This window comes from Cebus imitator, unplaced genomic scaffold (genome assembly GCF_001604975.1).
Source record: "Cebus imitator isolate Cc_AM_T3 unplaced genomic scaffold, Cebus_imitator-1.0 Scaffold577, whole genome shotgun sequence".
NCBI classification, from domain to species: domain Eukaryota; kingdom Metazoa; phylum Chordata; class Mammalia; order Primates; family Cebidae; genus Cebus; species Cebus imitator.
Genome location: NW_016107892.1, coordinates 364,811 through 378,467, shown reverse-complemented (window position 1 = coordinate 378,467; position 13,657 = coordinate 364,811). Strand labels below are relative to the sequence as shown.

At 50.0% G+C, this 13,657-nt stretch overlaps 1 protein-coding gene across 2 annotated transcripts in view; it reads left to right on the top strand.

Moving 5' to 3' along the window:
- Positions 1–6,976: 6,976 nt before the first annotated feature.
- Positions 6,977–13,657, top strand: part of IL34 (interleukin 34) — a 15,500-nt gene continuing 8,819 nt past the window's right edge. For both annotated transcript variants that reach the window (XM_037734152.1, XM_017516271.2), the window contains exon 1: positions 6,977–7,394. In XM_037734152.1, the coding sequence (XP_037590080.1) occupies positions 7,367–7,394 (28 nt within the window). In that variant the 5' untranslated portion in view covers positions 6,977–7,366. The remainder of the gene's footprint in view (positions 7,395–13,657) is intronic.

Sequence of the window (13,657 nt, the reverse complement as noted above, 5' to 3'; positions counted from 1 at the left end):
TCTCCTGCCTCAGCTTTCTAAGCAACTGGGGTTAAAGGTGCCCACCACTGCGCCCAGGTAATTTTTATATTTTTAGTAGAGATGGGGTTTCACCATCTTGGCCAGGATGGTCTCGAACTCCTGACCTCGTGATCCACCCACCTCGGCTTCCCAAAGTGCTGGGATTACAGGTGTGAGCCACCATGCCCAGCCCAAATGGATAATTTTTGAAGTTGAGTAACAGCTATTTTGGGGTTCATTATACTATTCTGTCTTGTTTCAGTTTGTTTTGACAATTTCCATTATAAAAAGCTGTAAACAGTAAATCAAATATGGCAGAGAAAAAAAAGTCTTGACTAATCCTGAATTCTAGAAAGTTCTTCTTCCAGCTGAAGATTCTGAGCTGGGTCCTATGGCAAGGACAGCATACTTTTGTTCTCAAAGGCCTCCTGACTGGGGACTGTGCTTCAGTTTGAAATAAGCCAACTGAACTACTCCTAGAAGTTGTTTTGGGTTGGGGCTGAGCTGGTGTACGGAGCATTTTGGAGATGGTGTACATTTGTGTTGTATCAGTTAGCTTCTACTGTGTAACAAACCACCCTAACACTTAGTGGCTTCAAATAAATAAATATTTATTAGATCTCAAGATTCTGTGGGTGGACTAGGATGCTGGGATGACTTGGCTGGGGCCAGCTCTTCTAGGATGGCCTCCCTTAAATGTCTGGGGCTTCAGCAATGCCTCCTCTAGCAGGCTACCAGGATTACTTACATGATATGAAGGCTCCCTGGCAGCGAGAGAGGGAAAGTCCCAATGCACAAGTATGTCCCATTGGTCACAGCAAGTCATATGGCCAAGCCTAGATCCAGGGGCTGGAGGAATAGAGGCTCCTTTGCAGATTGGACCTGGGATCTAAGAGTGCTGGCCAGCGTGACCAAGACCACCCCTCTGAATGCAACTGACATCTAGGTGTGGAGTGGTCCTCTGTTATTCATGTGCCCCACGTCTGGAATCTTCTTGCTACTGTTCAGACAGGGTTGGTGGGTAAAATGTTACTTAGAAATACAGATTCTGGGCCCAGGCATGGGGGCTCACACCTATAATCCCAGCACTTTTGAAGGCAGAGGCAGGCAGATCACTTGAGGACAGGAGTTCAAGACCAGCCTGGGCATCATGGTGAAATCCCATCTCTGCTTATTATTATTTTTTTTTTTAGTCAGGAGTAGTGGCTGGAGCCTGTAGTCCCAGCTACTCAGGAGGCTGAGGCAGGAGAATTGCTTGAACCAAGGAAGTAGAGGCTGCAGTGAGCTGAGGTCACGCCACTGCATTCCAACCTGGGCAAGAGAACGAGACTCCATTTCAAGAAAAGAAAGAAAGAAAGAAAATTAGATCCTGGGCTTGGACTAACGGAATTAGCCAGAAGAAACAATTCCTAGCTCTGCTGTTGTTTGTCTCCCTTTTTCTGTGGCATAAACTCAGATTTCAGTCCTTTTTTCCCTCCACCTCCTCTTGTGTTGAACATCTGGGACTCACTGCCTGTGACCACTACTTGTGCTCTCCCACATTCTTAAGGGCAGGCTGGCTTGATTCGAAGGGGGAAGATGGGGTGAGGTGAGTTGGTGACTACGTGGCCTTGGGCCAGCTCCCTTCCCCTCTGGGGTTTTGCTTTCTCATCTCTAGGATGTTGGATTGTATGGTACAGCTCTGAGATCTTTTTGGTCCTGTCCTGCTTATAGGGAAGTGTTCAAGTAGGGCAGGTGATTCAATACTATGTCCCTTGGGATTTTACACACACACACACACACACACACACACACACACCCCTCCTGCCCTTTGCAATGTTATTTTACAGCTCCTTTTATCAAGAAGTAGAGTCTGTCCTCCCACCACACACCTTGAATCTGCTTTGGGCAATGTGATGGGAATGATAGTGTGATTATTCTGAGCCTAGGCCTTAAGAGACCTTGACTTATTTGCTTACTTTCCTGGAGCCCTGATTCTGCTGTGAGAACAAGTCAAGGATAGCCTGCTGGAGGATGAGACATCCTAGATAAGGCCAACCTAGACTAGCCAGCACCATGCCAATCCACCAGCAGGAGCAAGTCTAGCCAAATCAGCTGAGTTCAGCCTGAATCAGTCAAGTCCAGCCTAGATCAGCCCAGCCCAGCCCAGCCTGGAACAGCCAAGTACAGCCCAGATCAGCTTAGTACAGTCTAGATCAGCTAAGTCCAGCCTAGATCAGCCCAGCCCAGCCTGGAACAGCCAAGTACAGCCCAGATCAGCTTAGTACAGTCTAGATCAGCTAAGTTCAGCCTAGATCAGCCAAGCCCAGCCTAGATCAGCCAAAAACAGCCTAGATCAGCGAGAGACAGCCTAGATTAGCCAAGTACAGCCTAGATCAGCCAAGCCCAGCCTAGATAACCTAAACTCAACCTGGATCAGCAGAGCCAAGGCTAGATCAGCCAAGTCCAACTTAGATCAGGCAAATTCAGCCTAGATCAGCCATATCCAGCCTAGATCAGCCAAAGACAGCCTAGGTCAGCCAAATTCAGCCCAGGTCAGCCAAGTCCAGCCCAGATCAGCCAAGTCCAGTCCAGATCAGCCCAGCCCATCCTGGATCAACTGAGCAAAGCCCAGATCAGCCAAGCCCAGATTAGCCAAGTCCAGCTTAGATCAGCTAAGTCACAGCCAACCTGTAGTTCATGAAAAATAACATGTGATTGTTTTCAGTCACCATATTTTGGTGTTATTTGTCATACGGCATATTGAGTGGGTGCTTGGGGTTTCTCACTGGCTGTGTGTGTCCTGAACATGAAACTGTACCACCTCTTAAGGGCTGGGGTGCAGGCTCTAGAGTTAAACTGCCAGGATTCGAATCCAAGTTTCATATTCCTTTCCTGGGGAGGTAGTCTTTGTTTTTGGACAGAGGACAGAGGAACCAAAAACAAAGCAGTTGTCTTAGGAAAGGAGGGGGCAGTGAAGTCCACAGGATGAGCAGGGCCTTACTGCCCCAACTGGTGGACATCACAATGTGGGCCCAGCACAAGAATTTATTTATTTATTTTTGTTTTTTGAGACACGGTCTTACTCTGTTGCCCAGGCTGGAATGCAGTGGTGTGATCCTAGCTCACTGCAGCCTTGATATCCTGGGCTCAAGCGATCCTCCTACCTCAGCCTCCTGAGTAGCTGGGACTACAGGCATGTTCCACCCACTTGTCTAGGGAGTTTTTTTTTTGAGATGGAGTTTTATTCTGTCACCCAGTCTGGAGTGCAGTAGTGCAATCTTGATTCACTGTAATCTCTGCCTCCTGGGTTCAAACAGTTCTCCTGCCTCAGCCTCCCAAGTAGCTGAGATTACAGGCACCTGCCACCATGCCTGGCTAATATTTGTATTTTTTAAAATTTATTTTATTTTCTAATATTTGTATTTTTAATAGAGACAGGGTTTCACCGTGTTGCCCAGGCTTGTCTTGAACTCCTGACCTCAGATGATCCACCTGCCTCAGCCTCCCAAAGTGTCAGGATTATAGGCATGAGCCACTGCACCCAGAGGGAATTTTTTTGTTTTTAATTTAGCTTTTATTAAGTCAAAGTTATATCTGTACCTGAATTAAAGAATCAAATAGGGCCGGGCGCGGTGGCTCAAGCCTGTAATCCCAGCACTTTGGGAGGCCGAGGCGGGTGGATCACGAGGTCAAGAGATCGAGACCATCCTGGTCAACATGGTGAAATCCCGTCTCTACTAAAAATACAAAAAATTAGCTGGGCATGGTGGCGCGTGCCTGTAATCCCAGCTACTCAGGAGGCTGAGGCAGGAGAATTGCCTGAACCTAGGAGGCGGAGGTTGTGGTGAGCCGAGATTGCGCCATTGCACTCCAGCCTGGGTAACAAGAGTGAAACTCTGTCTCAAAAAAAAAAAAAAAAAAAAAGAATCAAATAGTTCAGTGTGACATTACATACAATAGCAAGTCTCTGCCTTTTCCATTCTTCCTGTTTTCTGCTTTCCAGACACAGGACTTTCAACTTTTTAATTTTTTAATTATGTACATATTTTATTTTTTTAGAGACAGGGTCTTGCTATGTTGCCCAGGCTGAAGTGCAGTGGATGTTCACAGGCGCGATCCCACTACTGATCAGCATGGGAGTTTTGACCTGCTCTGTTTCCGACCTGGGCCAGTTCACCCCTCCTTAGGCAACCTGGTGGCCCCCCGTTCCTGGGAGGTCACCATATTGATGCCAAACTTAGTGCGGACACCCGAGTGGAATAGCACACTACAGCCCAGAACTTCTGGGCTCAAGCGATCCTCCCACCACAGCCTCCTAAGTAGTTGGGACCACAGGCATGCGCCTGGCAGGACTTTCAACTTATTAAAGTCCACAGGATAAGCAGGGCCTTACTGCCCCAACTGGTAGACATCACAACACAGGCCCAGTGCAAGAATTTATTTTTTATTTTTGTTTTTTGAGACAGAGTCTCACTCTATTGCCCAGGCTGGAGTGCCAGGCTCTCTATATATATCAATGATATAAAGAGATATATCGCATTTTTTTTTTTGTTTAAACAAGGTCTTGCTCTGATGCTCAGGCTGGAGTGCAGTGGCATCATCATGGCTCATTGCAACCTCTGCCTCCTGGGCTCAAGCAATCCTCCTACCTCAGCCTCCCGAGTAGCGGGGACTACAGGTGCATGTATCGTACCCAGCTAATTTTTGTGTTTTTTGTAGAGATGGGGTTTCACCATGTTCCCCAGGCTGATCTTGAGCTCTTGGGCTCAAGTGATCCTCCCGCCTCAGCCTCCCAAAGTGCCACAGGTGTGAGCCACCGTGCTTGGCCTAAAAAGCATTCTAAATAGTTGTGTCTTCATTTCAGGCCATATCTATTGATTTCCCACCAGGGAAGATTTAGCTCTTGTCACCTCCTTCCCTCTCCACACACCTGTCCTCTCTGACCTTCGTCTTCCCAGTATCCTTAAGTCATGATTCAGTGAAATTAATATTCACTTTTTACTCATTACTGTGACTTTGAAAATGCTTTTCACCACTGAATGATGTAGACTGCTATGACAGCCTTTACTTCTTGTGCAACTTTCTCTGCATGAATTTCCCAGTGACTGCTGTAAGCCCCAGGGATGGGCAAAGCATGTTCTCAAACTCTCACTCCACCCCGTGCCAGCCCTGAGAGAGAGAGAGAGAGACAGAGAGAGACACAAAGAAAAACAGAGACAGAGAGAGAAAAAGAGAGCGACAGAGAGAAATACACAGAAAGAGAAAGAGACAGAGAGAGAGATAGGGAGACAGAGAGACAGAAAAACAGGGACAGAGACACACAGAGAGAGACAGAGACAGAGAGACACAGAAACAGGGAGACAGAGATGGAGACAGAGAGACAGAAAAACAGGAACAGAGATACACGGAGAGAGACAGAGGGATACACAGAGAGAGACAGAAAGAGAGACAGGGAGGTAGAGACAGAGAGACACACAGGGAGACAGAGAGACACACAGGGAGACAGATGGAGAGGGAGAGAGAGACAGAGAAAGAAAGGAGAGACAGAGAGAGAGAAAAGAGAGACAAAGAGACTGAGACAGAGACAGAAAGAGACAAAGAGAGACACACAGAGAGGCAGAGAGAGGCAAGCCGGAGTCCTCCCAGGATTGGGGAAGGCCACTCTTTTTTCTGAGATGGAGTTTTGCTCTGTCACCCAGGCTGGAATGAAATGGCACTATCTCGGCTCACCGCAACCTCCGCTTCCCAGGTTCAAGCGATTCTCCTGCTTTAGCAAGGAAAAGGAAGGAACTACACACGGTCCCCAACTTACAATGTCTCCACTTACATTTTCATTTTTATTTTTTATTTTGGAGACAGATCTCTCTCTGCCACCCAGGCTGGAGTGCAGGGCTGCAAGCATGGCTCACGGCAGCCTCAACCTCCTGGTGTCACGTGATCGTCCCACCTCAGCTTCCCGAGTAGCTAGGACCTCAGGCGCGTGCCACCACGCCTAGCAAATTTTTTGTAGAGATGAGGTTTCACCATGTTACCGAGGCTGGTTTCTAACTGCTGAGCTCAAGCGATCTGCCCGCCTTGGCCTCCCAAAGTGCTGGGGTTGCAGGCGTGAGCCATCATGCCTGTCTCACTTACAATTTTTTGACTTTACAATGGTGTGAAACCATCACAATTTTGAAATAAAGCACTGTATTCAACAAATGACTTGAGATATTCAATACTTCATTATAAAATTGACTTGGTATTAGATGATTTTGCCCAACTTTAGACTAAGGTAAGTGTTACGTTTCAGGGAGGCTAGGCTAAGCCAGGGTGTTGGGGAGGTTTGGTGTATTAAATGCTTTTTTTTTTTTTTTTTTTTTTTTTTTTTTTTTTTTTTTTGAGATGGAGTCTTGCTCTGTTGCCCAGGCTGGAGGACAGTGTCGCTACCTTGGCTCACTACAGCCTCCGCCTCCTGGGATCAAGCAATTCTCCTGCCTCAGTCTCCCAAGTAGCTGGGATTACAGACATGTGCCACCATGCCTGGCTATTTTTTGTATTTTTAGTAGAGAAGGGGTTTCACCATGTTGCCCAGGCTGGTCTCGAATTCCTGGGCTCATGCAATCCTCCCTTCTTGGCCTCCTAAAGTGCTGGGATTACAGGCATGAGCCACTGCGCCTGGCCTTTTTTTTGGGGTGGGAGCACATCCTCTTTTTTAACTTGCCCCGCAGCCTGAGTCATTCATGGCCCTCGATGTGTGAACTCACACCACCTGTTCATTCTTGGTCCTGCTTTTGTTGAGGCCCCAGGCTGCCAGCTGGTGTCATTGCAACTCGCTCATGGGCTCAAGTGTCCCGAAGTCATTTCTCATGTAAGCCCTGTCCAGTTGCCAGGGCAGGGTGGTCCTGTGCAGGTTTTGCATGCGGTGGACACGGTGGCTCCTCCAAGCCTGTGGCTGGTGGCTGAGTGGTAGCACTGCTCTTACATAATCAGTTTCTCCCCTCCTTTCTCTTCCCAGAGCCAAATTTCACACTGAGCAGCTGCAGTCGGAGAAATCAGAGAAAGCATCACCCAGCCCCAGATACTGAGGGACCTGCCAGCGGCTCTCTCCTCCTGCTCCTCGGAAAGGAAGACCCTGAGGTCATTGGTTCAGACCCACTCCTGGGCTGCCATGGGACTCGCAGCCACTGCCCCCTGGCTGTCCTCCATGCTACCGGGCAGATAAGGGCAGCTGCTGCCCCCGGGGCACCTGCCCGCTTCCGCTGCCCAACCACTCCTCCAGGGCCAGCCCTTCCCTGACTTGGTGGCCACCTCTGCTGCCCCGAGGCCATGTAGGCCACGCTCAGGCCTCCATAGACACTCCACTGGGGATGATTCCTGAGCTCCTGGGGGGACGAGGAACACTACCATGCCCTGGGGCTTCGCCTGGCTGCGCTGTGAGTACTGGGGTGTCTCTGGGGACCTGCCCTGGGAGGCCTTGGCCGAGATCCAGGTTCTGCCATGGCTATAGCAACCAGGGCATTCTCGCTGGTGAGAAGCTGTGATGCTTCCCAGCCTGACTGCAGACACCCTGTGGGGTTCCCACGGCCACCCTCTGCCCTGTCTGCTGCTGACCTCAGGCTCCGATGGGCAAGCTGAGTGGGTGGTTCTGGCTGGGTGGGCATGGTCCCCAGGGTGGTCTTAGGTTGGGACAGGCACTGGAGGTAGGTGGCAGCATCTCACTTTTCCAGGCTTGTGGGCGCTGGGGAGCCGTGTGCAGGCAGCGGCAGCATGGTCCCGGGTGTGGCCGGTGGGGGTGGGGCAAGGGCTGGTGAAAGTGTCCAGGAACCCAAGACCCACCGCAGAAGAGCAGCCAGGTGCCTGGAGAAGGCAGCCTGTTCCCCTCCAACTCTCCCTCCATAACAGAACAGAATTCAAAAGCAGAAAGATAACATTGTTGGTAAAAAGAAAAATAAGTTGAAATGAGGACAGGAAGTAAAAAAAGGATCTGGAAGCCTCTCATGTCTGCTGGGTGGGATGCCAGACCAAGATCCCTTCACTCTCCAAGACTCAATTTAATTGACTCAAATTCATCACATTTTTCTGGTGCCTTCCACGTGCCCACTGCAGTCACTCCCATGACAACAAGGACCTTGCTGTGTCGTGCCTCTGTCTCCAGTGCCTGGCACAGGGTTGAGTGCTCGGAAACTGGTTGAGGCCATGGGTATGAGCCTTGGAGGGATTCAGAGAAGAGTTGGCTCCACGCTGGCCCTTGTGAAAAGATACAACAAAGGGTTGGGACATTAGGGACAGGCGGTGGACCTAGTGTTCTGGAAGCGCCTAGGTCATGAGGATCAGGGGTACAGCGTAGGGGACAGGCTGCTGGAAATGGTCTGGAAGGTGGGGTGGTGTTCATACAGGTAGACCTGAGGTCATGAGGCCTGTGTCCCAGGGAGAGGGACCAATGTGAGCAAAGTTTCGGCGACAGGATGATGAAAGGCCAGGCTGGAAGCTGGTTTGGACCCAGGTGGCTGAGGCCTTGGAAGCCAGGCAAAGCGTGCCACCCTCACCCACAGCAGGCAGCCCTGGAGGATTTGAGAGCCAGTGGGGGTGGAGTCGTGCTTGGGAGTTCCTCTGCTCCTGAAGATCAGTCTGGCGGTGCTTGTAGGAGTTGCTGTTGTTACTGTCTGCACAGGAGGAAATGGGGGTCATTCTGGAGGTAGAGGTGTGAATGAAAGGCAAAGGATGCTGAGCGGGTGGCTCACACCTGTGATCCCAGCACTGGGGAGGCCACGGCAGGAGGATGGCTTGAGGCCAGGAGTTTGAAACCAGGCTGGGCAACATAGTGAGACCCCATCTCTAAAAAAAGAAAAATTAGCTGGTGTGGCAGCATGCACCTGTAATCCCAGCTACTCAGGAGGCTGAGGTGGGGGGATCACTTGAGCCCAGGATATTGAGGCTGCAGTGAGTGAGGGTTGCATCATTGTACCGCAGCCTGGACAACAAAGTGAGACCCTATAAAAAAAGAAAGAGAGAGAGAGAGAGAGAAGATAGAAAAGACAGAAGGAAAGGAAGGAAGGCAGAAAGAAAGAAAGCAAAGAGAAAAGCAAGGGAGAGGGGAGAAAGCTCCAGGAGGCGTGTCTTAGGACCGGGCTAGGACTGGCTGGGGGATGAGGGAGAGGAGGGGTAGCAGATTGAGGTGGGGGCTGGTGCTCAGGGGCTGAGGTGCTGAGGAAGTTGGGCTGCCATAACCAATTAGTACTCTTCGGGTGGCTTAGAGCAACAGGAACGTATTGTCTCACAGTTCTGGAGACTGAAGTGTGAGATCAGGGTATCCACAGGGCCAGGTTCCCTCCAAAGGCACTGGGAAGGAGCCTTCCTTGCCTCTTCCAGCTCCTGGCAGCTTTGGCCTCCTTGGCCTGTGGCCAAGTCATTCGGATCTGCCTCTGTCTTCATGTGGCCGGACTCTGTGTGTCTCTGTGTCCCCTCTTTTTCTTCCAGGGACACTCGTCATTGGATTTAGGGAGCTGTCTAAATACCGGATGGGCTCATCCTGACATCCTTCATTTAATAACACCTGCAAGTGGCACAGGACAGGCAAGCCCCCAAGTGGGGCTTAGCCTGAGAGGGTTCTTGGCTTTGGCTCAGAGAGAATTCAAGGCAAGCTGCTGTTAGAAGAAAACAGCTTTACTGAAGAGGTGTTACAGCTCCGTGCCAGCTCCTGCAGAATAGGTCTGTGCCAGAGGAGTTGTACTGGGGAGCAGCTCAGGGGCATTTGCAGTCATATTTATTCCCACTTCAAATTGCATGCAGATTAAGGGGCAGTTTATGTAGACATTTCTCGGGAAGGGGTAGTAACTTTTGGGTTACTGGGTCATTGCCGTGGAAAGGAGTGGTAACGCCCAGGTGTTGCCATGGCAATGGTAAACTCACAGGGTACACTGCTGGGCGTGTCTTTTCGAATGCTGCTTCTGCCTATCTATCCCTGTTTCCACTTTGCTCCGGTGTCAGAGCTCCGCCTCTGGCGTTGGTCCTCCCTCCTACTTCACAGAGACCCTATTTCCAAACAAGGTCACGCTCTGAGGTTTGGGTAAATGTGGATTTGGAGGAGATGCTATTTAACCCACAGCACAGGTTCAGATTTGGTCCCTGGGGCTGGGAGTGACAAGGCTTACTTGTCACTGCACGTAGGGTCATCACAGGGAGGGGGCAGGTCCCTCTTGCCCCCCACCTGGGGCCAGGGAACCAGGAAGGGAGCACTGTACTCATGCGGACCTTTCTTCAGCCCCTCTCTGTTCTGCAGGTTGTTTTATTTATTTTTATTTTATTTCTTTATTTAAAACTGAGTCTGGCTCTGTTGCCCAGGCTGGAGTGCAGTGGCACTTTTTCAGCTCACTGCAACCTCTGCCTCCCAGGTTCAAACAACTCTCATGTCTCAGCCTCCCGACTAGCTGGGACTACAGGCACCTGCCACTGCGCTCAGGTAATTTTTGTATTTTTATTTTTATTTTTTGAGATGGAGTTTCACTCTTGTTACCCAAGCTGGAGTGCAATGGCTCGATCTTGGCTCACTGCAACCTCTGCCTCTTGGGTTCAAGCAATTCTCCTGCCTCAGCCTCCCGAGTAGCTGGGACTACAGGTGTGCACCACCATGCCCAGCTAATTTTTGTATTTTTAGTAGAGACGGGTTTTCCCCATGTTGACCAGGATGGTCTCGATCTCTTGACCTCGTGATCCACTCGCCTCAGCCTCAATCCCAACCCAAAGTGCTGGGATTATAGGCGTGAGCCACCGTGCCCGGCCGTAATTTTTGTATTTTTAGTAGAGACGGGGTTGGCCAGGCTGGTCTTGAACTCCTGACCTCAGGTGATCTGTCTGCCTTGGCCTCCCAAAGTGCTAGGATTACAGGCATGAGCCTTCGTGCCCAGCCTATCTTGCAGGTTCTTGCTTCTGGGGTAAGATGAGGGCAGGCAGGGGTCTCTTGACCAGGATCAGGGGTGGCACTGGCTGTGGGGTTCCTGGTATGCAGAGCATGTGGGGGACAGTGGCCTTGAGGTTGGAGCTGTGCTGCCCCTGCCTGGACCCTGTTTGGTAACCTGTTTCTCTGGGTGGGTGGAGGCAGCAAAATAAGAAACTGATACTTAGGAGTGATGTTTGGGCTGCAGCCTTAGAGGAAGGCTGCCCAGCTGGGGGAGGGGCAGATCACCTGTGGACAGGGCTTCCAGGGCAGCCTGTGTGCCCACCGTGCCAGGCTGGAAGGCGCAGTGTCACTCCACGGCACAGCCCCTGCCTCGAGGCCACAGCTGCCGGGTCCCCAGCTGCCGGGTCCCCAGCTGCCGGGTCCCCAGGGCCCCAGAACAGGACACAGAGAAGGGCAGCTGCTGTAGGATTGGGGGGTAGACGGCCAATGGTGATGGCCATACAGGAAAAAAGACCCAGTATGGACAGAGGTACTGATTTTTGTTTTAAAGAAAAGCTGAAATTGTGAATTTTTATGTGAAACCCCTGTGGACCAGAGGCTTGCAACTGTTGCTGTAGGTCTGCGGTTCCAGACCAATGGCCACAGCTTTACCTGGGAACTTGTTAGAAAGGTAGATTCTCTGGCCGCATCCTAGACCTGCTGAGCAGAGACTCTGGGGCGGGGCTGGATGACCTGTGCCTTAACCAGCTCTCAAGGGAGGCTGATGTCTGCTCCCATTTCTACCCCTTGAAGCAGATCCTCAAACGCACATGTTAAGTGTTCAGCACACTGGACTGTGCGGTGTTTAACTGCCTTATGGATTCACATACCAAAGTCAAGGTCATGAGTGAATGGGAAAGGTGGTACTGGAGACAAAGACCATTTGGGGCTGGTGCAGGCAGGGGAGACTCTGGTGGGGTGATGAGGGGAGAGAAGAGTCTCTGGGAGGCTTTGAAGGAGGTCTGTAGTGGGAGAGGGTACCCAGCACGGGCAAAGCATGAGCCCAGGAGGCAGGGATGATCTTGACCTGCAGGGATGATCTTGAACTGCAAGGGTGGGTGCCAAGCTGAGAGGTTCAGGACTTAGGACAGAAAGCAAGCAGATATTGAAGGGGCAAACACTGGTTCAGTTCATGTTTATCTGTCCCTCTGGCCCAATACTGTGTCAGGCACAGGGAAAGAAAGAGAGAGGAGGTGCAAGACAGATTGCAAACTCGCAATCTTGCAAAAAATTTGGGGCTATATGGGGCACAGGGCTTGAGGAGACCTGAGGCTCTGAGCTGAGTAAGGGCACTCCCGGTGGGAGGTCCCAAAGGAGCAAAGGCCAGGCAGGAAACCTGAGCAGGGCAGGTTTGGAGAGGGAGGTAGGGAAGTAGCAAACGGGTGGTGTGGCCCAGACCAGAGGGGCGGTAAGTACAAAAGTCTTCCGAGATGCTGGGGAGTCGGGAAAGTCCAATCAGTAATTCCTACTCATAGCTTCAGGTGGCTCAGGGAGGTGACAGCCTGCCTGACTGCTTTTGCCAAAAAAAAAAAAAAAAAAAAAAAAAGAGGATGGCTATTGCTTTTGTCTATAGCAATAATATATACGGATTATAGCACATAAAAAATGTCCTGCAAGGCCAGGTGTGGTGGCTCATGCCTGTAATCCTAGCACTTTTGGAGGCCAAGGTGGGAGCATCGCTTGAGCATAGGAGTTTGAGACCAGCCTGGGCAAAAGAGCAAGACCTCGTCTCTACAAAAAAATTTTTTTTAATTAGCTGGGTGTGGTGTCGGCACCTGCAGTCCCAGCTGCTGGGAGGCTGATGTGGGAGGATTGCTTTAACCCAGGAGGTTGAGGTTGCAGTGAACAATGACAGTGCTGCTGCGTTCCAGCCTGGGTGACAGAGCAAGACCTTATTTCAAAAGAAAAACACTAAAAAATCTCCCGTAGAGATTTGGTACAGTCATGCTATGAACACAGATAGTGTTGAGTGATGCTGTTTTTTAAGTTCACATAACACAGGCGAAGCTTTGACAATGTGATTTTTGTTGGACACATGTATTATAATGGGCCATCTAGGCCATTTCCAGATTTTCACTATTATAAAATAAATGCTGCTCTCTCTGTTTTTGCTCATAAATTTTTGGTTATATCTTTTGCTTTTCTTCCAATTTATTTCTAGAAGTGATTTTAGAGGGTGAAAGAGTGTGGGCATTTTTAAGGCTTAGTGATTGGAAGAGTGTGGGTACTATCAAATCCATTAATAACAAAAATCACGAAATTGCTTTTCAGGACAGCACTTGCCTCACTGCTTGGCCAGCATCACCATGAACATATTATACAGCATAGTTTTTGGATTTTTATTTTTTTTTTCAGATGGAATTTTTTGCTCTTGCTGCCCAGGCTGGAGTGCAATGTTGGCATCTAGTACTAATTATTCATTTTTAAAACAAAGTGAGCTTTTAATAATTTTAATAATATGGCCAGGTACCGTGGCTGATGCCTGTAATCTCAGCCCTTTGGTATGCTGAGGCAAGAGAACTGCTTGAGCTCAGGAGTTTTGAGGCCAGCCTGGCCAACATGGCGATACCTTGTCCCTACAAAAAATACAAAAAAATTAGCTGGGTGTGGTGGCCCCTGCTTGTAATCCCAGTTACTTGGGAGGCTGAGGCATGAGGCACAAGAATTGCTTGAGCCCAGGAGGTGGAGGTTGCAGTGAGCTGAGATTGTGCCACTGTACATCAGCCTGGGTGACAGAGCAAGATTCTGTCTCAAAAAAAA